We start from the raw sequence: 26,606 nt of genomic DNA, 5'->3' as shown, positions 1-26,606 counted from the left end.
ATTAACTTTTTAATCTACGTTCAGCTACTGCCACATCACTGGCTTCTGACTAACATGGGAAAAATAATTCACCTTAGTAAACGGGAGAAGATCAACATGAACCAGCAAACTTAACTTTGTCACCATTTGTTTGGACTCCACTTAATTTGTTACGTGTTAAATCTGCCAAAAATGCATCGGCGGATGATTTGTAGTGTTGCAAAGTCTTCCTCACTTGAAAAGAGTTTACCTCACCAAACCCTAACCAGTGAGCCTCTACAGATTACTAACTGGATTGTAGGCATGCTTTCAATTATTAGGAGCTGAAATCAACACCAAACAGAAAGAAATGCAAATTCTTAAATTTTAATTGAGATTATATGTTGTAATATGATAGTGTTATGTATCTAGTTTATCTGCTTAAGTCCAGTTCTAATATATTCTAATGTGTACTAACGACAGTGGATAAAAATTTTAATAATCTGTACTGATTTTCTGCAACTGCAGTAAGTTCAAATGTTATTGTGTTTCTGCACTAACACCAAAGGTCCCATTCTGCAAGATACGATTCTTGTAATAGGCATTTGGGTTGCTTTTATGACCTGGTTCCCTCCCTGAAGAGAAACGCTGAGGTCAATGAGAGATCACAAGGCAGAATATATCTTTCACCTTGCTATCAGTGACTGCAATATAAAACTGCAGATTTTCAATCACTGGCCATGATTACTCTTCAACCACGAATCCAGCTCAGGGACCATCAGTGTTACATTGCTCATAATTCTATTGCTTAATAACATAATCCAATAATTGATGTTACTTTCTTTATCATGTCAGGGTGTTGTAAGAATAAAAGAACAAAGTTCTGGAATTTCTTTTGCCTCTATTCCAAAAGGAAAGATTACCTATAAGCTAATCAAAAAGGCAGATAAGAATATTTTAAATAAGAATATTGTAAAGTAAGAGTATTTTAAAGTTTATAGTGGTTATGTTTTTTAAGTTAAGTTTCAAATGCTAACTTAGAATCTATTGATTCTTCTGTTAATGAGATTGCTGAATTTATTAAATTTTATGAATCTATTAAAAAGTTCTTAGAAAAAAGAATCTATTGATTCTCAAAACCTAGTCTGAAAGATAATTTCATTTGGACTACCTAATATTATTAAAGCAAAGAAAACAACATTAAATCAAACATTTAAATGTAAAATTTTCCATGCCTCTGGCTGGCTATTTTCACTGCCTTTAAGCCTTTGTGATTCTTCCTCTGATGTCAGCTTTAAGTCTTGTTCTGTTGAGAAATCCATATATTCAGTTAAAATGAACCACTTAGAACAGTTAAAAACTATTGCCTTTATAAAAATAGATTTAAGACAACATTTTATTTTATCTCATAAATTGAGTGTTTAGTGTTTCATGAAATAGTTACTTAGGAAATCATTCTCTAAGACTTCAACAAACCACTTGGGGAGACGCCTGATGAGATTCACTCACAAATTCATCCACCCAACATAAATGAACAAAACCACCAGAAACACAACTTTAAAATACAGTAGAAACATATAAGGTAACACAGTATGTTGTTCTCCACTTCCTAATCATGAAGCAGTAAACGTAATGAAAAGGAAATTTAGTTTTAAAGAGAAACAAGTTTTCCTGCACTTAGCTACTCTGACTCTAAGGATAGTAACAGGCAGGGCCCAGGTAAGGTCATGTTGACCCTGTCCAAGAAGCCAGAGCCCACAGGTATGGGTCCAGACATCCCAGAGCAAGGTTAAGAAAACAAATTCCTTTACCGTCTCCCCTTCCCCTCAGCATTTACTCATAGCTCTTTGTAAAAATATTTATATTTTGCAAGTTCCTCTTTTCCTTCAATGTAGTTGCAAAGTCACAAGCTATGCTGAGGTTGCAAAACTGTCACTATATGATTAACTGCCTTTGTTCTGCTTCTGTAAGCTTGCCTTTATAAGCCAGGCTCTGTCTTTGTTCAGGACTCAGCATTTGGATGCAAATCCACTGAACTGGTGTGCACCTAAATAAAATCCTCCTGTTTCACCCACTGGGTCTCTCCTGCCTCCTGTTTTCTGCAACAATAGTACCTTATAAATGATTTCCAAAACTACTACTGACACTTTTATTAGTGCACAATGTCTTCCTAATATCTAAAATATTTCCCTCTACTATTCTGACAAATTTATTTTTTTTTCTTTTTTTTTTCTTCTTCTTCTTCTTTTTTTTTTTTTTTTTTTTTTTTTTTTTTTTTTTTTTTTTGAGCCAGGGTCTTTCTCTGTCACCAGGCTGGAGTGCAGTGGCACAATCTCAGCTCACTGCAACCTCTGACTCCCTGGTTCAAGCGATTCTCCTGTCTCAGTCTCCCAAGAAGATGGGATTACAGGCATGCACCATCATGCCCAGCTAATTTTCATATTTGTAGTAGAGATGGTGTTTCATGATTGGCCAGGATGTTCTTGATCTTTTGACCTTGTGATCCACCTCCTCCAGCCCCCCAAAATGCTGGGATTACAGTTGTGAGACACAACAACTGGCCTTATTTTCATCTTTTAAAACAATGATATGTGAAGTCTTCCTTGATTCTGCATGTCTTTCCCCAGATAAAAAGGTACCTCCTTCTTGAGGCTGCCTTCTGACTTCACTGATTTTTCTACCACATCTTTACCACCTGAACTGTACATTATTCCCCCACATGTCTGTCCCCTCTGCTCCAAGACTGCAGAGAACAGTCCTGCACATCATCTTTGTAAAAACAGTCTTCATTTTACTCAGAAATTTCTTATTGAGTCCTGCTACATACATGCTAGGCATTAGGGTTTAAAAACAATGAAAATAAAGCATATCAGGGATGGCTTTTCTAGAACACATGCCCAAGCACAGACTGAAATATTGAGGCTAGCCAGATTAAAAGCGGTAGAGGGAAGGAAAGGGTAACAGCATTCCACACAGCAGCAAGAGCAGGAGTGAGGCCTGAAAGAGTGAACGAGTGAGTAGGACATTACCAGCAGCTCAGTAATGCCAGAGAAAGGGCACACAGGGAAAAGGGCTAAAGATGGAGAGTGGGGCAGAAGTCAGATTATGAAACCTGATGTGTAATTTTAAGATGCTTGGACATTAATGTTCAAGAGTGATCCCTGGTCCTATCTGCATTTAGAAAAATATCATTTTAATGCCAAAACCAATATTCCTAGTGAGCCAATAGTCATTAAGACAAGGTGACAGATAGCTCTTGTGGACACAGCTGAGATGTTACTATGTAGCAAATTCTCAATAATTCTCATGAGCACTTGGAAAGTCAATTCTATAATAAGTCAAAGAAATTACAATAAATCACTTAATATTTGGTTTGGGAAGGTGCTTTCTAAAGTTATAGTGCATACGAATATAATTCCTAGTTGCGAATTCAGAGATGTGACAATAAAGCAATGAAACTACACTGTGTTTGAGTCAGTAATCTTCAGATTTCTATCTCGTCTTCCTACCCGGTCTGTAAATTCTAAGTATAATCTTGGTACTCACTCTCAAGTTTATGTTAAATACTAGCCTATAAAAAAACACTCTTTCTCTTACTTCTTTTTGTTATTTATATGTTGCTGTTATTAAAGGAAGAACACAAAAATGCCCCACTGAAGGGATTCTGTTTGGTTGCAGGCTACAAGAAGGGAAAAACAGAAAGCATATTTTGCAGAAAATAGTATTTTAGAAATCAGAACTATGACATGAAGTCAAGCAGGGCACTCTAGGACTGAATTTGCTGTGCTTCTTTAATACACTCCTTGCTCTCTTTCTTTTCTGGCAGCCGTGACTCACACAGGTCATGGAGACTATCATTCCCTAAGAGGAACACAATTCTGATATTCATCTTTATCTATTAAGTTCACCTATCCCAATTCTGTGTTCTGTAGATGCCGACTTTCGGTCACTGATGGTGATACACATGGATGATGAAAATGATGACATTTTCATCAACTTTCAGATTCTTTGATCTTTGATAAGTCTTGTTACTGAGAGTCAAAGTAGTAGGATGTGAGTTATAAATGCTGGTTATCCAATTACCTACTCAAAATATACTACATGAATATTCCATTAAACATGCATAGGAAAAAAAATGGTCATTTCTGCTGACCTGCAGCTCTTTGCTCTTCTGTATTCACCAGAAAATTTCCTACTCCTTCCTCATGTCCAGGTTAAATACTAGTGTACGACCTGGAAACCTGTAAATCATCTGACATTTCTCTCGGTCCCCCAAGCCTTTCTCATTCAATTATCACTAAATCATATGGACTATACCTCTCTTCTGCCTCTGCTTTATATTTCCACTGCCACTGGGAACATAAACTTTACAAAATGGCTTCTATTTAAAAGAAAACCGTCAACTACTAATGTTAGTTCTTACATGAAAAAATTAAGCAAAACAAATAAAAAGGCATAACACCATAAAAACAAAGACCAACTTATTAAAATGAGTAACTGAGATTCCTAATTTTATTCCACCATGGATGGGTGAAAACCTTATAATACATTGATACTAGTCCAAGGATGTGTGACGGAAACTATAGCTGACTATTGCAAAAGCTTCCTTTGTCTCCTGGTTTCTTTCCATGGTAACCTTCCACCAATCCCAGGAAACTATAGGCCACAGTCCAAATTAAATCTGCCTTATGGTTTGTAAATAAAGTTTTATAGGAGCTCAGTCATGCCTGTTTGCTTACATAGAATCATGGTGGCTTTCACTCTACAACAGCAGACAACAGCAGGGGTAAGTAGTTATGACAGAGACCACATAGTCTAAAATATTTCCCGCCTGGTCCTTTACAGGAAAAGCTTGCTAACCCATTTTACACCATAATCAGAATGCCTTAATACTCAAATTTAATCTTGTGACTCCCCTGCTCCCATGTCTCCAATGAGCCCCTGCAGCAAACATTGTCGACTCCCTACCAATAGCCATTCCTTATTCTTTCTTGCAGAAGAAACACAAGTCTATTGGGATGTTTATTATCCCAATCTCCCTCCTCAGCCTCAGAAAGAGAAACGTTAATTCTAAGCTAATCACGTATTTGCATTCCCAGTGCCTGGTTTGGGAATGAGCAGGTAGTGTAACACAGCCAATGAAATGTTACAGGAAGCCCCTTGTGTGCTTCTAAGTTTTCTCCCTGTTTAGAAAACAGAGGTGAAGAAAAGAAGCCCTTGAGATGTTGTGTTGTGAGAACAAGATGTTTGGAGCTGTTGCAGATTACCCGACCATGAAAGGAGACATGAATAAAACACTGTCGACAGCACAGAAAGAGGGACAAGAGGATCTCCTAGGATATCACTGAACAAACAAAACAACTCTGGTTCCTACTGTTTTCACAACTGTTCATCAGTATTTGCAGTCCAAAGCATTCTACCTGGTAAACTTCCCATGGCCCACAGGATAAAATCTACTCATTTCTGTAGTATTAAAAAGTCTGTCATAAACTTGCCTTACCCAAGTATTCACCTCATTCCCAACCTCTGGTATCTCACACTTTTGGTGCTAGCAAAAGTGAACTGCTCAGAAACCCTGCAAAGTTCACTCAAGCATCTTGTCTTTTGCACTTGCTGCCCTTCCTGCCAAACAGGCAATCTCCTTAGATGTTCCTTCTGGCCAACACACAATCTTGTTGCATGTTCCTTCTGTCAAACATTATTCTTCTGCTTTTTTACCTAGAAAAATTCTTCTCACTCTGCATGCTTCCCTTGAATCATACCTACTTTTTTTTTTTTTTTTTAACCAAAACTTTCATTCCTCATCACATATGTCTGGCACATAATCAATATATAATAAATTAAAAGCTTCCAGTGGGCATCTAGCACACAGTAAGAACTGAATAAAGTAGTGAAATAAAAAAATAATGGCAATGATAATAACAAACTCCTGTCTGTATTTTTAATTGTGTTCTGTTGCATTAGAAAAATGGTTAGTATCTAAAAGACATTTGATAGTTATTTGTTAAGTGAAGTGAAAACATAAATGGAAATATTTTCTTTGTAAATTCTATTGAAAAAGCACAGAAATGAAATAGAGACAGCTCTATTATGAGAACCTTAAGGATCAAAACTACATCTGCTCCGTCTTTATCTCCTGCAACTTATAAAACCAAACTTATAAAAGTTCTTTGATAAATTGATGGCTAAATTAAAGGTGTCCTCATACCGTTTGGGTTATACAATGTATTAGGTGTCCACAACCAGGTAGCATACTAGCATTTTTGTTATTGTGAAACATTTTTCTAATTTTATTATAATCTCCTGAGCCTAGAGTTGAGAAATTTGTATATTTATTATGACAATCTTTTGGCAAATGGTAGCAGAGCATTTGTTCTAACAAAATTGCTGTTATCATGACAACTAACCAGCAGGTAGAAGAGCACATCTTGCTCCAACAAAGTAAATGTGTCTCTTTCCAACTTCAAATGAGGAGGAATGAAGTCAGTAATAGTGAGACCTTTTTGGGACAAGCATATGTAACATAACTTTGCTTCAGCATTCTTTTGAGATCAAAAGTTCCTTACTTTTACTTTTTTATCTATGGTAGGACCACCCAGAGCAGGGGTCCTCAACTCCCATGCTACAGACCGGTAGCAGTCCATGGATTATTATGAACCACACCACACAGGAAGAGGTGAGCAGCAAGCAAACCAGGGAAGCTTCACCTGTACTTACAGCCAACCAATAATAATGGCTCATATTATTGCCTGAACTCTGCCCCTTCCTAGATCAGTGATAGCACTAGGTACTCATTGGAGCATGAATCCTGTTGTGAACTGCCCACCCAAGGGATCTAGGTTGTGTGCTTCCTATGAGAATCTAATGCCTGATGATCTGTCACTGTCTCATGTTGCCCCCAGATGAGACCATCTAGTTGCAGAAAAACAAGCTCAGAGCTTCCACAGATTCTACATGATGGTAAGTTGTATAATTATTTCATTATATATTACAATGTAATAATAATATAAATAAAGTAGCACAATAAATGTAACATGACTGAATAATCCTGAAACTATCCCCACCTTCCCCCAGCCCATAGAAAGACTGTCTTCCACAAAACCGGTCCCTGGTACCAAAAAGATCGGGGACAACTGACCTAAAGTAATTCACTATCACAAGTGTTACCTGGATTACTGTTTTCAGAAGAGATTTTTAGCATCTGTTTTTCTTTGTAGTCAGAAAGTAATTGGCAAATTCTATGTATAAAAATGTAATAAACCAAATTACTATTTTAATACTGATGTAAAACACTTACCAAATATAAAATTCTTAGAGTATTTCAAACAATATCATAATATCAGAACTTAACAGTATTATCCCATCCACTTATGAGTACATTCTACAAACTTCTCTTGAAGCTTCTAAGAAGACAAAAATGTAGGGTGAAATGCTCATAAATTGAGAGCAGTGTGACCCAGTAAATTAGCTTGCATTAGCATGACATAATAGAAAGTGTTCCAACTCTGCTTAAGTCCTAGCTCCATAATGAACAGCTGCTATTTGTTCTTGGATGACTTGCTTATCTTCTTCAACAAAGTGAGGACTTTGCTGCCTTCTTTCACTAGGTTGTTACAAAGATTTAACAAGATAACATTTTTTAAATGCTCAGAGAAATAGTAAAGCAAAGGAATAATCTGTTCCCAAACATTATAACTAAAATTATCTTGGAATCCCAAATAAAACCCAATGCATATTTTGTTCATAGGTTCTAATATGCAAATGTTATAGTTTTCAGCAAATGTTATTAAGTCTTAATTTTGCTTCTTAGTTTTCCTGCTCCTTAGGGCTTATAATTCTGGGCATCTCAACTACGTCTTAGTTTGTAACTAAATTTACTCATAAATATCTCATTAAAGTAGATAATGTGAGTGTCCACTATTATGGAGTTGACCAATCACACCAAGGGCAGAAAAACCAATGGATGTTAAGACCTGGCTTGGACCAGTGATCCTTCTCTACCGACTCCAACTCTGAGCCAGCAGATGTTTCTTAGGATAATAGTTGATATTGATGTTCAATTCCAGCTGACATGGAGACCAAAAGTCTACCTATATGTTTTTTAGTTTCCATGAAGAAGTTGTAAGTTGACATTCTCTAATTTTTGACATACACACTAACAACATATTTTGCACCAAACACATTATTCAGCTCTGGATCACCTCATAGACCATCTTACATGACTATTTTTTTAGTGCAAATCACAATTTCAATATTTTGGTGGCACCCATTTTTTGCTTTGATTCACACTGTTTCCTTAGAGCTAGTCAGCAAATAGTCAAATGACCTTCCAGTGACTGACCAAACTATGGAATGCTTCAAAAATTTGTGCTGCTTCCTTATGCAGAAGCCATGCTAATTTTCTCTGTATTGTTCCCATTTTAGGATATGTGCTGCAGAAGCAAGCACAAAGCCCTACTTTTACACATGATTAGTGATGAGTCATGCACAGGGCTTGGTTCTGTTAAGTCCAAATAACCTACTTGAGATTCTGAGAATTCTCTTCAATGGCTCCCTGTGAGGTAGAATTTGAAAATATTTTAAAATCTTGAGTTACAGATGAAAGTAGCTTGGACGATTTTCATTATCATGTAAAACAGATCACTCAAGGGCCGACCACAACTGGGAGTCACTGCTTGGAGAAGGTTCATATGGGACTTTCTACTGCCTAAGGTTCTATAGAGAATATAAAGGTGCCTCACAGTACAGATCTGATAGCAAAGAAGAAGAAACAAACACTGATCTCTTTCTGTCACATTATTTGAACCCCTCTGACCCTTTAGAACAAGCCTAATTAATATCTGCCAGAGAAAAGACCAACAACGGCCTCAAAGGATTTTGTACCATGAAGGTCTCAGCTAATTCTTGGCTAAGATGTGGTTTCCACATTAGGTTCTGAATATGGGGGCAAGTGTCAATTTGCTCACTTTGTCTGCAGATCAAGTCAGGATACCCAGCTGCCAGAGCAGGGTGCTGGTGCTTTGGGAACAATGGCTAAGCATAGAAGCATAGATATGGGAACTTAAAGACTTGAGGGATCTGAATCAGTAAGGGCATCTTGGTGTCAAAGGTCAACCATTACCAGGCAACAGGACCAGTTTGAGTGGCAACAACGCAGCAACAGAAACAAGGGAAACATCAAAATGACTGGAATGTCCTTTTTGTTCTGCTCCTTTTGACTTGAAAAAAGGGACTGTCTTCCTTGGATTTAGTGAATCCCTTCAGTTATTGAAAAATTCAAGGAGTATGTAGGAAATAGTCTCCAGAAGACAGTACAAGGTTTTTTGTTAAGCTGGACATTTCAAGACCCAAATAACTAATCAGAAAAATGAAAGATATGACACTGTTTTTTAATCCCATCCATAGGTGTTATACTTGGATGAAATGAACAATATTGGGATCTCAAAGTATCAAGGTCTTAAAAGTCCTGAGATAAAGAATCCTGTATCCATTGGTACTTCTAAATTGTCTTGCTTTTTTTCTGATTTCTGGCTGATGCAGGGGACTAACTGACTGCCACTCTAAAACTAGCTGAACGGCACTATGACATCTCACCTGATATGTAAGATGTTATTGTTATAATTATTTTAAACCTCAATTTAGCATTAACTCGCCTTTTAATGTAAACACTTACACATTATGATGACTAGAAACAGCATAGTCTCTGGCCGTCTGTTCAGATAGATCTTTAGAAGAGACATCAATATTTTGCTCGAGTAGAAGGCTGACTATACTTGCTGATCCACAACGTACAGCAAGTATGAGAGCATTTCTAAAATGACAGAGATAATTTCTCCCTTAGGAACTGTAATAAACTTATTTTAAAAGCTAATTTGATATACTTTATCAACTTAACATCTTACCTGTCCATACAGAATTAAAGATTTACATGCACTAAAACACACAAGCACTTGGGTGCTTAAGTGTTCATCTTTGTAAAATACCAACAAGGTTTAAAGGAAGGGACAACAAGGAAACCTCTTATCTCGGTGAGGTATTGGAAAGTAGAAGACATTAATTTAAAGTCTTTCAATGGGCAAAAAACAATGCTAGGGCCACTTATCTGAAGTGGACAAAGTTATAAGTGAAGATTTCCTTACAGCTTCCCTAGATTGATATGCTGTAATAGAAAATCAGCTAGAGGGTAAGATAAGTAAGACCTCTCTGCTTGCTGAAAGCAGTAATATTAATAATAATGGTAAGAATAGTCATAGGAGTTTCAGTTAATGATGCCAAGAAGCATGTGCTAGGCACTGAATTAAATGCCATATATATCTTCCTTACTTATGCACAATCAATTTGAAGGATATATTCTCCTACTTTTCATATATGACAACACGTTTGGTGGTAAATAAGATTCCCAAGGTCACACACTTACCAAGTAAGAAAGCTAGGGATTAAACCCAGTCTTGTGTGAATCCAAAGCCTAGCTCTTTTCTCTTTATCACCCACCTAGGCTTGCCTTCATTAAAGGAAAAGTGTATCCACTTAAAACTATCTTCACTCCCTCTCTCCATACCAATTAAAAATAAAACCATCAAAATACACTGGAAATAAAAAAGGAAAAGCTGTTGGACCCACAGTATGTGGGAATAGCAATTAATTGTCAAGTAGGGATAAGCTAACATTAATATTCTTCAAACAAGGCAACTTAAAGCAGACTCATTGAATAGAAAAAAGGATTTTCAACTCCTATTTATGTTTCATGCAGCATATTTAGCAGAAAAGCATATAAGACACAGAGGTTAAAAACTACTAGAAAAGGTTAAGAAGTTCAATACTGGGTCATAAAGTAAACTAAAAGCTAAAGTTCACATTTCATAAAATTAACATGAAATCCCTTTAACTAACATAATCTCATCTAACCAAAAACATCATACAACAAATAACATCAGTCAATACAATAAGAGAAGATGAATCCTACTAAAACTGTTCTTCATGTTGCCCAGTCCAAATAATTGTTTTTCTACTTAACTGATTTGTGTTGATACTCATCACTATGTCCCAATAAGTATAATTTAATCTTACTAATTTATTATTTATGACTTGAGTGACTGCTATCAATCTCGAACAACACACAGATTAAAAGAAATAACTATACCTTCCACATCTGTCACGTGCACTTAAATTAGCTTTTTTCTTGATTAAAAATTTCACCACTTGCTGTTTTTGTCCATGTACACCAAGCAAAAGTGGTGTGAGGCCATGCTGTAAAACAATATAAAACAAAAACAATATGTAATTCAAAAAATTACCTATTTCTCAGCTGAACTGGAAACTTTATATAAGATCCCGTGGACTTACACTCATAGAAAGTAAATCAAATGTAGCTGCTTCCATCTTACTCTTCTGTGCTTTCCCACATGCTGCTGCTTCCCTTGGAAACACCCCTTCGCTGCCTGACCACATCAACTCTGATCATCTCAAAAACTCACTTTCAACATTTACTGCTTCTAAGACTCTTTGCTTCTAACCCAGCATTTGGCATGGCACTTTTGGATGACGATTTTTTTTCCATTTAAACAAAGAGCTTCTTGAGGACAGGGGATGTATCTTTTATCTCTATATTATCCAACCCTAAGACAAAATTCTTGTGTATAAAGCAAGAATTTGAATGTAAAATATTTCTTTAGTTTCACATGTTTTACCAAAAGTTCAAGCTCCAATGTGCAATAAAAATTGCTATTAATACTCCTACTGCCCATTTGAAGAATTTTTCCATTCATTCATTTAAAATCTATTTGTATTTACTTTTTCCAGATTGTTAACTAAATCATCAGTTCATAGGATTACTGAAACTAACAGAATTCCCGTCTGTATTCTTAATAACTCCATGGTTTTTAGTGTTTAAACCTGCCATCTTGATTATGTCAAAGCTCTGCAAACATAAGAGACATAATGGATAGTCCACAATACAGCTTCAATTGATTAAAAAAAAGGTTTAGAATTTGCTACAATTCTAATTGAGAAAACTCTGCTCTTAACAATGACTTACTGACCTAAGCACTTGAATAACTGAACAAAGAGACACAAAATCCTGAGAGGGCCATTCTCTACTTAATGAAAGACTACTCACTGCAAATTTCTAAAGACCTTCTGAATGGCAGGGAATAACTGAAGGTATAAAGGAAAAGGTATTATTCCGTAAGCTGATAGTGCCAATAATATTCATTTTAATGTCTCATCCACATATAAAAGTCAGACTTGGCCAGGAATGGGGCTCACACCTGTAATCCTAGCATTTTGGGAGGCTGAGGTGGGTGATTCACTTGAGCCCAGGAGTTCAAGGTCAGCCTGAAAAACATGGCATTAACCTCGTCTCTACTAAAAAACAAACAAACAAAAAACAACAACAACAACAAAAAACTGAGATTGGAGAACCACCTGAGCTTGGGGAGGTCAAGGCTGTGGTAAGCTGTGATCACACCACTGCACTACAGCCTGGGGAACAGATTGAGACCCCATCTCAAAAACCAACCAAAAAAAAGTTAGATTAATGTTATTGGAAAGGAAAGATTTAAAGGAATTAGCACATATCCAACTCCAACTCTTCTAGAAATATCTTAAGTTTCTGAGACATAAGAATTTACATATTACACTTATGTATTCATGGTTCTTAAGCAGAAGTGTATCCAGATTTTGAGAAATTTGTTGTTGTTGTTGTTAGAGACAGGGTCTCATTATGTTGACCAGGCTAGACTCGAACTCCTGAGCTCAAGCAATCCTCCCACCTCAGACTCCCCAGCAGCTGGGACTACAGCCATGCAACACCATGCCTGGCTTCAAGGAAACATTTTTAAGTGTACATATTAGACTTACTCTATCAAAATCTTCAGGGGAAAGCCTAGACTTGTGGATTATTTAAAAATTTTCCTGAGGTAACTGGAATGCACAACTCTAGCTGGAAGCTAGTGCAATAGATGATTACTTCAGTCTCAGCGCTCATCCACATAACCAATTCCCTTTATCATTTGAGGATTTGGCCAAAAAGAGGAAAGAGTAGGAGAGACACTCATTTGCTGAAAATATCACATAATTTTCCCCGGTAAGAGTAGAACAAGGTCTAGTAAACTCAAAATCCAACCTGATCTTGTTCCTTATAAGCCCCTTATCACCCACCTTCCCATCAAGATATTCTAGAGTTGAAAGCAGAGTTGAGACTCCAATTGGCCATTTTTACCAGAATAGGACACTAAGTCAGTTAATTACTTGTCGTTCCCTCTGCTCAAGTGTTTCCCACTACATTACCACCTATTCACTGCCAATCTGGATCCTCAGAGGCTTCCTGAAATTGATCTCTAAGCAGTTTACAACCCACTAACTCCCTCTCCCAAACTGAAAACTGTCATTCTCTAAAATTGAAAAGAACCTTGTCTCACCATACAAAGGAAACAAATGAATGATCAACAGCAACACACACACACACGTGCAGAGACACACACACACACAGAAAACCTCTTCATGGTCTTTCCCTCCATTACCTAATTTCCAAATTGGCCTTGATATTTCTGATTGCTGTCTTTTTCCCTTTCTGCTTCTGCCTCATGTGCAATCAGAAATATCTTAAGACTTGTCACTGAGAAAAAGACTTGTCACTGAGAAATCCATCACCTCATATCTATTACTGTTTTTTGTTTTGTTTTGTTTTGTTTGCGGGGGGGGGGGGGGGAACTTGCCAAAGGGCAGGATTACTATTCACTGAACTCTGTTTGAGTTTTCTTGGAGTTTTAATGTAAAACCTATTTCCAGGGCAAATTTTGTCATTTTACATTTATTAGGGGAAAAAAAACCTGGCATGAAAAAAAACAAAGTATTACCTTTTACAAATTCAGTGTTTTTTAAAAAAACATAAACCACAAGAGCATTTAAAAAAAAACTGTACCCTCGAATGCTTCTTTAAAAGTAACAATATTTAAAACAAAGTCTTAGATAATTAACTCATTTCAAAATATTTTCATTCAGGTTATGCTTGAGCTTCCAAATATGGAAAACTGGCCCTTACCCAGGTCAACGTTAAAATGAATGCCTGGCCCTTACCCAGGTCAATGTTAAAATGAATGCATTTTAGTATTTTGAAGATGAAATTGGTAGACCTATACCTTGTTTTTTGATTCAATATCAGCACCGTATAAGAGCAGTGCTTTCGCCATTAATTTATCTTCATTGTAGATAGCATAGTGTAGAGCAGTATTTCCATACTCATCTGGAATATTTGGATCAGTGCCATGTTCCAGCAACATTAATGCACATTCATCTTCTTGGCATTGTACAGCCTGTCAGTATTAGACCAAAAATAAATTATAAGTCCTGAGAATTAAAACTAACATTCCACAGCTTTCACCAACTAGTTCCACTTAAATGAGAAAACTCATTTTTATGCTATGTATTGAAATCAAAGCCATCTCATGCTGATATAGTTGACTACTGCATACCTTGATCAGAGCTGTCCTCTTTTTGTTGTCAAGGACATCAAGTTGACATCGTCTGTCCAGCAGGAGTTTTACTATTTCTGAATTCCCATTGGCAGAGGCCAGATGTAGAGCAGTCCTATGAGAGTGAGAAGACTTTTTAGGAAATTGTAGTGCACGATCTACAGCTACATCAATGATTCATGCAATAGCAAACACAGAATAGCCTGCTATTACTCTGCCTTCAAAACAAACTTAATTTCCCTTTGAAGAAAGCACACTACTTATTACCTCATGACTCACTGTATGAATGAAAGAGCAGCCTATTTGAATAGGAAGAGCAGAGCCCTTGAATGGCATTCAACGTGGGCTGGAGTCCTACTTGAAGCTCTGATGCTTCCCAGCTGTTGCTTACCTTTTTTGGCTCTCAATTTCCTCATCAATAAAATGGGAATGAAAAGAGTCGATTTCTCAGAGGAAACCACAGTAATGCTTAAATAAGACTCTACACGAAAGATATAGAATAGTTCCTAACACAAATAACAGCTCAGTAATTGTAAGATATTATAATTTTTACTAATACCACTAAAGACAACATTTGAATTCAGTGAGATGATACAATTATACCTACACTTTCAGGTATGTTTTAAAGATTACAGGTAACGATGTATTTTAGTGATTCTAAGATGATCATTGTCTCTATGTTTCACCATTTCTCACACTAAAATACCACTTATAATTCATGATTTACTATAACTATAATTGGCAGCATTTAAATAATTCTCTTATTGAGACATACAATAATGGGGCATCATACAATCCCTGGTGCCTTACATTAAGTAGAATATGTTACAATATAACACGTCTGGGGCGGTTCCAGTCAGATGACTAGCATTTAGATAAATTTTAGTTCTTAAAAGAAGTATGCAATAAGAGGGCTGAGGTGAAAACACAAACAAATTTCTAAAATAATCTATTTCTTACTTTGGTTTTCAAAAACTTTAAGCCAAAGAAAGCTTGAAATTCAAATGAATGACATGGGCTCATTTTTATCAGTACTTAGATTTGGCTGGGCGCGGTGGCTCAAGCCTGTAATCCCAGCACTTTGGGAGGCCGAGACGGGCGGATCACGAGGTCAGGAGATCGAGAGACCATCCCGGCTAACACGGTGAAACCCCGTCTCTACTAAAAAATACAAAAAAAAAAAAAAAAAAAACTAGCCGGGCGAGGTGGCGGGCGCCTGTAGTTCCAGCTACTCGGGAGGCTGAGGCAGGAGAATGGTGTAAACCCGGGAGGCGGAGCTTGCAGTGAGCTGAGATCTGGCCACTGCACTCCAGCCTGGGTGACAGAGCAAGACTCCGTCTCAAAAAAAAACAAAAACAAAAACAAAAACAAAAAAAACCACTTAGATTTATACAATGTATGTACATTAGATATTTCCAATCATTCATATTAGGATTTAAGACTGTTATAATTCTTCTCCTTTTAAAATGAATTTATGAAACTATTTGTGGAGCTTTTTTTCAACGTTTACTTTCAGGGGTACAGGTGCAGGATGTGCAGGTTTGTTACATAGGTAAAAACGTGTCAAGGGGGTTGGTTGTACAAATTATTTCATTACCCAGGTGTTAAGCCCAGTACCCATTAGTTCTATTTGCTGCTTCTTTCCCTCCTCCCACCCTCCACCCTCTGATAGGCCCCAGTGTGTGTCGCTTCCCTCTAGGTGTCCGTGCGTTCTCATCATTTAGCTCCCACCTATAAGTGAGACCGTGCGGTATTTGGTTTTCTGTTCCTGTATTAGTTTGCTAAGGATAATGGCCTTCAACACCATCCATGTCCCTGCAAAGGACATGCTCTCGTTCTTTCTTTTATGACTGCATAGTATTCCATGCTGTTTGTGTACCACATTTTAGTTCTTTAAAGTACTAAAACAGTCTTTACTCAAGACTTATACATTTTCAGAAGGGTAGTTGAGGGTTATCTTTTACTATTGTCTACCTTCAGAAACGCTTTTGTTTGAAAGGAGGGAAGAAAAGTTTCAATTGAGATTACCTCCTAATGCCCCAATTTTAAATCTCTCAACTTGCTCAGGCCCAGCAGGTAAATATGAAGTTTTCAAAGACGGAAGGATCCTGAGAGATGGTAGAATATGCCTTCCACATAATAGGTGTCTGGCTTATGTTTGATGACTAAACGGATTGAAAGAATGCATAAACACAGCTTGGGAGTTCAATATTTTTAAAGAATGCTCCTGTTGAGTAGAGCAATACATTTACAATAGTAATGGTCATTTATATTTGCTATTTTAGTTTTCATAAATATATAACTAAAATAAAATAATTAATTCATACCTTTTACACATGTTTATATATATAATGAAAAGATAATTTTATAATAAAATGTATATACAATAAAATCTACAGGAACAGGTAAACAGAAACCCTCTACTTCTCAAGAGGGTAAAAGTTCACAGAAGATAGCTATCCACAGGAATAAAAATAAATAATAAAATGTGAGAAATTATTTGTATCTATGCAAGTAGCATATTTCTTCTCTTCCCAAGGATTATTTCATTACTAGTGAAATTTAACTAAAACTTTTCAGATATTCATTGCAGAAATCACAGATAAGAGAAAGGGAAGAACTTCACTTACAAATCCCCAGAAATAAGTTTGATTATGTTTTCTACACGTTTTCAGGTAACACAAGAGCAGATTCTGTTTGTGTAGGTGTATAACAAACTGATTTTTTCCTCACTTGATATAGCAAAGCACATCTTTGCACAACATATCTCTGTATCTACTGACACCTTCAATGGTTACATGTTATTCCATCCTATGGATGCACTGAAAGTTTTTCATAAAATCTTTATGTGAGCTCTTCTCAATACACTGCTATTTTAAGCAATACTAAGAAAAACATATGTGTCTATTTCATATAGATATTTCAGTATAATAGAGTTGATAGGTAAAAGGCATACACATTTTTAACATGTGGTTCTTATCATCGAAGTGTGTTAGAAAAGTTGCAGCAGCTTAAACTTTCAGCAACTACATAAATACCACTGTTCTTCACCCTCACAAACTTGGTGGATAGAAGACAGTATTTCATTCCTTTATTTATTTATTTTTATTATTAATTAATTTATTTATTTTTGAGATGAAGTCTCATTCCATGATCCAGGCGGGAGTGTAGTGGTGCAATCTCAGTTCACTGCAACCTCCACCTCCCTGGTTCAAGCAATTCTCCTGCCTCAGCCTCCTGAGTAGCTGGGATTGCAGGTGCATGCCACCATGCCTGGCTAATTTTTTGTATTTTTTAGTAGAGACGGGGTTTCACCATGCTGGCCAGGCTAGTCTCAAATTCTTGACCTCGTTATCCACCTGCCTTGGCCTTCCAAAGTGCTGGGATTACAGGCGTGAGCCACCGCGGCCGGCCTTTCATTCCTCTTCTAACTTCAATAGAAAACAGTATTTCATTCCTCTTCTAACTTAAGTTCCTTCTCTTACCAGGAACACTACGTTTTCCTATGTGCACAGGTCACTGGTAGATATGCAAAAAAGTACCTTGCCCAATCTTAAATTGAGCTTATTTTATTATATCTGCATATATATGCTTGGTTCAGTGGCTCAGGCTTGTAATCTCAGCACTTTGGGAGGCTGAGGCGGGTAGATCACAAGGATAGGAGTTCAAGACCAACCTGGCCAAGATGGTGAAATTCTGCCTCTATTGAAAATACAAAAAATTAGCCGGGTGTGGTGGCGGGCACCTGTAATCCTAGCTACTCAATAGGCTGAGGCAGAGAATTGCTCGAACCCGGGAGGCGGAGGTTGTAGTGAGCTGATATTGCGCCACTGAACTCCAGCCTGGGCAACAGAGTGAGATTCTGTCCCAGAAAAATAAATAAATAAATAAATAGTTGCATATATAAATAGGCTTTTGTGTTTTCTTCTGGTATTTTTCTCCTTTTGTATATTTAAAAATTTTAATCTATACTCCAGGAACTTACTTTTGTGACATAAAAATCTAGCTAGTTTTCTCCAAACAGCATGCATTTCATTTATTAATGATTGATCTTGCTTTATCAATATGAAACATCACCATTATCAAGTGCTAAATTCTTACATATATTTGGGTATTTCTGGATTTCCTATTCTGTTCTATTCATTGATATTTTTTCAGTTGTTAGTAAACAATTTGTGGAAATAACACATTCACATTTTGATATCTGGAAAAGCAAGTCTTTTTCCATTCTGTTACAAAAAATTAACTTATTACAGCAATAAAATACAGGATGTGCAGTGTAAAAATGCTAAAACTTTGCTATTTTTATTTGGCTTACGTAAAAGTGATAAACACAGAAAAAGCTCACATCTTAAGAAAAACGAATCTTCCTATTCAAGGACACAAACCATCTTCTCATTTCAGTTTCCTTGTAAGGTTCCTCAGTAAAGGACATATTTACATAGGGTACATTGATATAAAATCCATATTGGATTTTATTTGAAAAATATTTAGCCCAGAAGTTGATATATTATGGGACTTAGTTCTCAATATACACCTTTCTATAATGTATAGAACATTGTTTTAAAATGTGTACATTAAAAATAATCTGCTGCATCGACTTGATTTTGCGAGTTAAGTCACTTTCATACAGTCTATTAGTGTTCTATAAGGGAAATTATAATCGGATAGGAAATCAGCTAAAGTTTTGTTTCTGTGTTGTTGTTCATAAAGGGCCTGTGCCCTGACCTCTCTGAGGTTTCCACACCCAGGGTGGTGTGGGGCCTGTGGAGGAACAGAAAGCCAGGACCCCGATCCCTCCAGGAGGGTATGCCCCTATCATCCCCCCACGTCCCGCCTCCTCCCAGCCCAGGCCCGGTTACCTCTTTTGTTTGTCCGTCTTGTTCACGTCAGTGTCCCTGAGCATGACGATGAGATCCTTTCTGGGGACTTTACCCCACCAGGCAGCTCTGTGGAGCTTGTCCAGATCTTCTCCACGGACGTGGTACCTGGGCTCCATGAAGGCGCTGTCGTCGTAGTCTTCCCAAGCTTCCACGTTGCTCTCCCCGCGCCCCTTGCAGCTGGGGACGTGGTACCTGGGCTCCATGAAGGCGCTGTCGTCGTAGTCTTCCCAAGCTTCCACGTTGCTCTCCCCGCGCCCCTTGCAGCTGGGGACGTGGTACCTGGGCTCCATGAAGGCGCTGTCGTCGTAGTCTTCCCAAGCTTCCACGTTGCTCTCCCCGCGCCCCTTGCAGCGGGGGAAGCAGTGGCAGCACCACTTGGCCATCTTGCTCCTAAGTGTCTTCATAGCAGAGGCATGGTGGTCCCCAGAAGTGCCCACGTTGCTCTTGCCGCTCCTCCTGCAGCAGGGGAAGCAGTGGCAGCACCACTTGGCCATCTTGCTTCTAAGTGTCTTCATAGCGGAGTCGTCCTGGTCTCCAGAAGCACCCACGTTGCTCTTGCCGCTCGCCCTGCAGCAGGGGAAGCAGTGGTGGCACCACTTGCCCATCTTGCTCCTGAGACCAAATGGCTTCTTCACAGCGGAGGCAGCGGGTATTGAAGAAACCTCAGCCACCATCTGCTTTGAACAGCCAGGGGAGGCCGGTAGTCGCGAGCACATCGCGTCTACCAACCAGTTTCACCAACCAGCAGGAAATTCTGGGTTTCCGATCTGTTTGAAGAGAAAGGTCAATCCCAGCCAAAACCTGCCAACCCCAGCAGGGGAGCCCAGCCCACCCCACCCGGGAAAACCCACACCCAGCCGGGGAAAGCCCACGCCCACCCGGGGTGATCCCACGCCCCCCCCCCCCCAGGAAGGGCCAACCCCCGCCCCGCCCCGCCCAAAGGAAACACCCAACCCAGCCAAGGGAATGCCAAGCCCAGCAGCGAAAAGGTCAAGCCCAGCAAAAGAACGCGATGGAGGAAACGTCAATCCAAGCGAGAAACACCGGGCAAAGCGATTAACGCCGAGCAAAGCGAGGAACGCCAAGCCAAGCCAGGAACGCAGAGCCAGGCCTAGCCGTTACAGGCTAGCCAAGCCGTTACGCGGGTGCGCGTGCGGTGTGCGCGCCTCAGGTGGCGTCATTGCACGTGGCACAGACAGTGGCCAATGTGTGCAACCTGCGCACAAGTCTTGGTGCCACGAATATCAGTGACAGCCTTGCGTTCCCGGCAAACTTCGTGGGAATTGGCCGAGCCTTCAGGCTATGGAGGAGAAGCCTCTGGTTGGAAAAAGCCTCTTGAAGCAGGACAGGGGCTAGAGCGCCTGGAACTGGAGGATGCTGACAGGCTCCTCTGAGGAAAGCCCGCAAGACACTCGTGGCGGTGCTGTTGCCGGTGGCCACGGCTGCCGCTCAGAGCTCGGGCTTCTTTCTTATATTTGTTTTGGTTTTATTTTGCTACTATTTTCTACTTTCTTGATGTGATAGCTGAAATTTTATTTGAGAAATTTCTACTTTTCCGTCATACACATTTAGTGAAACACATTTTCCTGCCAGCACTGGCTTTACCTGTGTTGAATCAAGTGTGATATGTCGTATTTTTATTCAGTTTAATATATTTAATAGTTTCCCTTGAGACGTTTCCCTTAGGAGTGTGCTTGCTGTTTAGCGCTATTCACAATAGCAAAGACATGGAATCAATCCAAATGTCCATCAATGATAGACTGGATGAAGAAAATGTGGTACACATACAACATGGAATACTATGCAGCCATAAAACAAGAATGAGATGATGTCCTTTGCAGGGACATGGATGGAACAGGAAGCCATTATCCTCAGGAAACTAATGCAGAAACAGAAAGCGAAACACCTAATGTTCTCCCTTATAGTAGGACCTGAACAATGAGAGCACATGGACACAGGGAAGGAAACAACACACAATGGGGCCCCTGGATGGGGGCGGGAGAGGGAGAGAATCAGGAAAAATAGTTAATGCGTGCTGGGTTTAATGCCAAGGCAATGGGTTGATATGTATAGCAAACCACCATGGCACAAATTTACCTGTGTAACAAACCTGCACATCCTGCACATGTACCCCAGAACTTAAAATAAAATAAATAAAAATGTAAAAAAGAAAAAAACCAACAAAACTAAAATGTGTGCTGTTTATCTTTCAAGTATTTAAGATTTTGCTGTTATCTTACTTTTTTATTTTGAATTGGATGCCATTTTGGCTGGAGGATACATTCTACATGATTTCAGTTCTTTTAAAACTCTAATGTTTGTTAAAATGCAGGACACAGACCATCTTGGTTTATGTTCTGTGGGTACCTAAATGTTCTGCTGTATTCTGATGTTAGGGGGTGGAGGAGCAGGGGTTTTTGTTGTTTCGTTTTGTTTTGTTTTTTTGAGGCAGAGTGTCACTCATTTTGCCCAGGGTGGAATGCAATGGCCTGATCTCGGCTCACTGTAACTTTCGCCTCCCGGGTTCAAGCGATTCTCCTGCCTAAACCTCCCCAGTAGCTGGGATTACAAGCACCCGCCACCACACCCGGCTAATTCTAGTATTTTTAGTAGAGGCAGGGTTTTGCCATATTGGCCAGGCTGGTCTCCAACTCCTGACCTCAGGTGATGCACCTGCCTTGGCCTCCCAAAGTGGTGGGATTACAGGCCTGAGCCTCCGCACCCAGCCAAGGGTGGAGTACTTTATAAATGCCAGTGAGTGGCAGCCGCCAACATCAGTAGCTGCTGACACTGCTAGCGACTGGGGAGGACAGCGGCCAGAGCCGGAACCCAGGCTTCCTGCCACCTGTGCGTGCGGCGCACACCTGGAAGCTGTCCTCCCACAGCCTACACCGGGGGGCACAGCAAAGCTGGGACTCATGTTTGAAGGAAGGAAAAAAATTGAACGCGTAACCCAGCACTGTTCTTTCCAGATCCATCCCGCTGGCCCTCTTGTTTCCCACGTTTTTGAAAACTGGCTACTCTGACCTCAGATCCCTAAATCGCAGCCACTGAGACCTGGCTCTCAGAAGCCAAAGCCCTGGCACTTTCCAGGCTGAGCAGGAGGAGGTGAAGGCAGACTGGAGGCTGGTCCAAGACAGCTGAGGGCTGACCATAGGGGGTCATGCAGAGGCCACCACTGGGGCCGCTACACGTGACATGGGATTTGGGCCATTGGGTAGAAGGCGTGGAGATGGGGCACTGCCAGTGGAGCCAGGGAGGAAAGAGAACACTCTCCAAATTGTCTTCCAGGGTTTCCATGAGCATTTTATTAACTCAGAATCTGTCAGGAATAATACTAGGGAGTTACCTTTCCCTGAAGATGGCTCTTGTCAGAGTAGTGAGATAGGTGTGGGGGGGGGGGTAAGGGGGAGGAAGAGGAATGTGAGGCTCAGTTTACACATATTAAGATCAGCAATGGTGTGCCGCTGGCAGGAGCAGAGCGAGCCTGGAGATTTGGGTGGCTGCAGTTGGTAAGTGGTTGCAATCCAGAGAGTGGGACTGAGATCCTCTCTTGTCATGTTAGCATCCCATTTCCTGGGCGCGGCTCTGACATCCTGCAGGTGGTCATTTCACTCATGGAGGCTTTGTCTCTCTTCCATCACCCCAGACTCAGCTTCACACTCCAGGGCTGCACACCACCAGCCACCGTCATGTTAACCCCTTCCCAGGTCAATGTGTCCCTCACCTGGAGCCCAATCTGCTGGACAGCCTTGGACCATCCATTTTCGGGGTGGTGGGCAACCTGGTGGCCATCGTGCTGCTGTGCAAGTTGCGCGAGGAGCAGAAGGAGACCGCCTTCTACACACTGGTATGCGGCTGGCCACCAACGACCTGTTGTTCACTTTGCTGGTGAGCCAGGTGACCATCGCCATGTACATGAAGGGCGGGTGACCTGGGGCCAGCCCCTGTGCCAGTACAGCATCTTCATCCTGCTCTTCTTCAGCCAGCCCGGCCTCAGCATCATCTGCACCCTGATATCTATACAGGTAATTTGTGTTCGACATTCTCAGAGGAGTTTCATAAGCTTTATGTTTTATCTGGGTTATAAACAGAGTCCTCAAATGCGTAAAAAAGAAATCATACCAGGATTGAATTTCAGCAGGAATAAGTTTATTTTACCTATTCAAAATTAAAATACTTTTGTTTTGTTTGATAATGTTTTTGTTAAAGATACATTTTTGAAAAAAATTTAGGTAAATATTTAATAATGTCCCCTTTTCTATCCCAAGAAGTAATTTCATAGTTTATTTAAATTTTTTTAACAAAAGTGTAGCATAGATTTCTTAAAAAAATAATGCATATTTTAACTCAATAAATCCAAAATACTGTGGCAACATGTAATCAATGTAAAAATTACTAGAGATAGTTTGCATTCTTTTTTCTTATGAAATCTTTGAAATCCATTGTGTATTTTACATTTTAGTACGTCTCAACTCAAATGTGAAATTTTCATCGAGAATATCTGAACTGTATTTAGATTAATAAAAACGGCAGTTAAAAAATTTAACATAGATTTAGTACGGGGTGTGCAGCCAGCTTGCAAATCAGATCTCGGCTGAGCGGCCAGGCAGCCAACCCCGGAGGAGCGGCCTGCTGGCTCCGCAGTGCCCAGAAGTTGAGGATGTTCTACAGATCCATCATGCCTGCCCCCAGCAGCACCCCCGGCTCCAGCACCCCTGGGCTGGGCACCCCGGTCCCTACAGGAAGCGTCCTGTCGCCGTCGGGTTCAGTGCCAGGAGCCGCTGTCCCTTTCAGACCGCTGTTTAACGACTTTGGACCGCCTTCCATGGGCTGCGTGCAGGCCATGAAACCACCTGGCGCCCAGGGCTGCCAGAGCACCCACACGGAACTGCTGTCGGTCACAGGGGAGATGGGCAAAGGGATCCGGACCACCTTCGCTGGCAGCAAGAGCACCACGGAGCGCCTGAAGAGAGGGATCATCCATCCCTAGTCAGAGTGCCTGGCGGAGACAGAGCGGAACCCACACACTTAACAGGAAGCTCCTAAGCCTCTGTGTCTGGACTTTTCCCGGCCACTCCAGAGCACCTGCTTCTCCCTGGCCCTCATCCCTAGTTGCACTAACCATCCTGGGCTTCCTGGGTCCTGTGTCCCTTGATGGTGCCCTCAGGAACCAAGGGGTGGCTCTCACTGCAGGTGGCAGCACTAACGATCCTCCCTTCCCCCCACCCCACTCCGCCAAAGCAACAAGAGTTAGCAGCGAGGTCCCCTGAGTCCCACCCATGACCTACCCACAGTGTTGCCCACTGGAACTTTCTGTGGGCCCCACCACTCAGCCCTTCCCAGCACTTCTCCCACGTGCCCCCAGCCTCCTTCTCCCTCAGCACGTCTCAGGCCTCAGGCCTGACACTTCCCTGCCTTGTGTCTTTTGCTAAATATGACCTTTCTACATTAATAAAAGATGATTTGGAGTTGTGCTCTCTAAAAAAAGTTTAATATAAAAGAGAAATAAAAGAAAATTTAGCAAAGGAATATATCGATGAATATTTAAATATTTAGATGACATTACTACCAGACATAATGAGATAATCAGATATTTCATTTACTTATGATTAATATGTTTGTATTTATTTTTTTATTTTATTTACGTATTTATTTTTAGTATACTTTAAGTTCTAGGGTACATGTGCACAACGTGCAGGTTTGTTACATATGTATACATGTGCCCTGTTAGTTTGCTGCACCCATTAACTCCTCATTTACATTAGGTATTTCTCCTAATGCTATCCCTCCTCACGCCCCCCACCCCATGACAGGCCCCTGTGTGTGATGTTCCCCGCCCTGTGTCCAAGTGTTCTCATTGTTTAATTCCCACCTGTGAGTGAGAACATGCAGTGTTTGGTTTTCTGACCTTGTGATAGTTTAAACAAACTAGCAAGTTCAAAACTCACTTTATAAGAGAAATAATGAAAAATAAAGTATTACTGACATTGGTAACAGAATAAAAGTTAGAGTTAGACAAAGTATTAACAAATAAGCTTATTTATTTATAAGAGAAGGGAAAATATTAGAAAGGATTAAATGACGTCTTGTCAACATGAAGAAAAACTGTATTATATATAATTCATTTGTTAACTTATTATTGTGTTTCCTTGTATAATTTTCACTTGGTTTTGTCAGTTTTACTACTTGCTTCATTAGTTCAAAAACTACATCTTCATAGACCATTTCAGCTTTTGCTGTGTGGGCAGAATTATAAAACCCAGTTTCAAAATTTCAACTGAACGTTGTCAGCATTTTTCTTTGGGCTTTTTATTAAAAACAAAACAAAACAAAAAACCCCCCAAGTAATTGTGTGTGTGTGTATTTTAGCATTATCATGAATGTAATAACAATAAAATCAAACAGAATCAAATGGATAAGCAATATGTTGGACTAGCATCTCAAGTATGAAAATGGCATTGCCAACAGTGATATGATTTTTTCAAAATGGTCAACTTTTTAAAGTATAATCTTATTTCAACCTAAAATCTTACTATCGGAAAGTGTAGTGTACATTAAAATGTTCTGAAATGCCTTTATTCACATATATTAAATGGTAGTACTCATTCAGTTATCTACAAATTGGTTTTTCACTTCTGTAATTGTCTTATAGAATGTTCAGAAGTTATGCAGAATGTGAGATAATTTTCTATTGAATATGATCATTTTATCGTTGCAAGACATCAAATATCCCTGTTGCAAGCCATTAAACACCCCTGTTTCCTACCAAATAAATGTACAATAGTGATAAATGTAAAGATGTTTTTCAAAAAAGACACATTTTCGAGTTATAAAACAAGGATTTTAAAACTTGAATTGTTACAGTGAATATGTCTTAATATAGGCTACGGTCACTTTAGATAAAAAAATTACCTCACGTCTATTTTCAGTATTACTTAAAGGTATTTATGTAGTGGCAAAGAATTTTTTTTGTTTTTTGCCTAGAGGCAGATATTTTTCCACATGGCTATTTATGGTATGAAACTGTATTTAAATGCATGTACACATATAAAAGCTGCCACTGTGGCTGTAAACTATTAAAAGTTATCAAGATTAAAAAATAAATAAAAAATAATTGTTTTTCTATGAAATGTCTTTATTCAAGTCCAAATTTAGAGGTTTAAAATGCTTGAAATGAATAAAAGTGAGTGTTTCACATATTTCAGTCGGAATGGCCTTTGTCCTAGTTTTATTAGTGAAGCAGCAGACTGCATTTTTTTCGCTCTCACACACCTTCAAAAGCTGGAGAGAA

General features: G+C 39.4%; 1 protein-coding gene, 1 non-coding gene and 1 pseudogene across 2 annotated transcripts in view; 1 reads left to right on the top strand and 2 right to left on the bottom strand.

The window, feature by feature from the left end:
• The window catches only part of LOC139358581 (POTE ankyrin domain family member G-like), a 30,178-nt gene extending 10,078 nt beyond the window's left edge, over positions 1 to 20,100 (bottom strand). The window contains exons 1-7 of the mRNA XM_071079812.1: positions 19,292 to 20,100; positions 14,430 to 14,544; positions 14,097 to 14,270; positions 11,099 to 11,205; positions 9,632 to 9,769; positions 7,126 to 7,196; positions 1,194 to 1,264 (exon numbers count right to left, since the gene is read on the bottom strand). Of these exons, the coding sequence (XP_070935913.1) occupies positions 1,194 to 1,264; positions 7,126 to 7,196; positions 9,632 to 9,769; positions 11,099 to 11,205; positions 14,097 to 14,270; positions 14,430 to 14,544; positions 19,292 to 20,028 (1,413 nt within the window). The 5' untranslated portion in view covers positions 20,029 to 20,100. The remainder of the gene's footprint in view (positions 1 to 1,193; positions 1,265 to 7,125; positions 7,197 to 9,631; positions 9,770 to 11,098; positions 11,206 to 14,096; positions 14,271 to 14,429; positions 14,545 to 19,291) is intronic.
• Positions 8,300 to 8,406, bottom strand: LOC139358993 (U6 spliceosomal RNA). Its single transcript, XR_011614492.1, has one exon. It is a non-coding gene; the product is annotated as a U6 spliceosomal RNA (small nuclear RNA).
• A 3,875-nt stretch (positions 20,101 to 23,975) lies between the features above and the next one.
• Positions 23,976 to 24,722, top strand: LOC139358886 (cyclin-dependent kinase 2-associated protein 2 pseudogene; annotated as a pseudogene).
• The last annotated feature ends 1,884 nt before the right edge of the window (positions 24,723 to 26,606 follow it).

The sequence above is a fragment of the Macaca nemestrina genome, chromosome 15 (genome assembly GCF_043159975.1).
Source record: "Macaca nemestrina isolate mMacNem1 chromosome 15, mMacNem.hap1, whole genome shotgun sequence".
Classification (NCBI taxonomy): Eukaryota; Metazoa; Chordata; class Mammalia; order Primates; family Cercopithecidae; genus Macaca; species Macaca nemestrina.
This window is presented reverse-complemented; position numbering and strand designations above follow the sequence as displayed.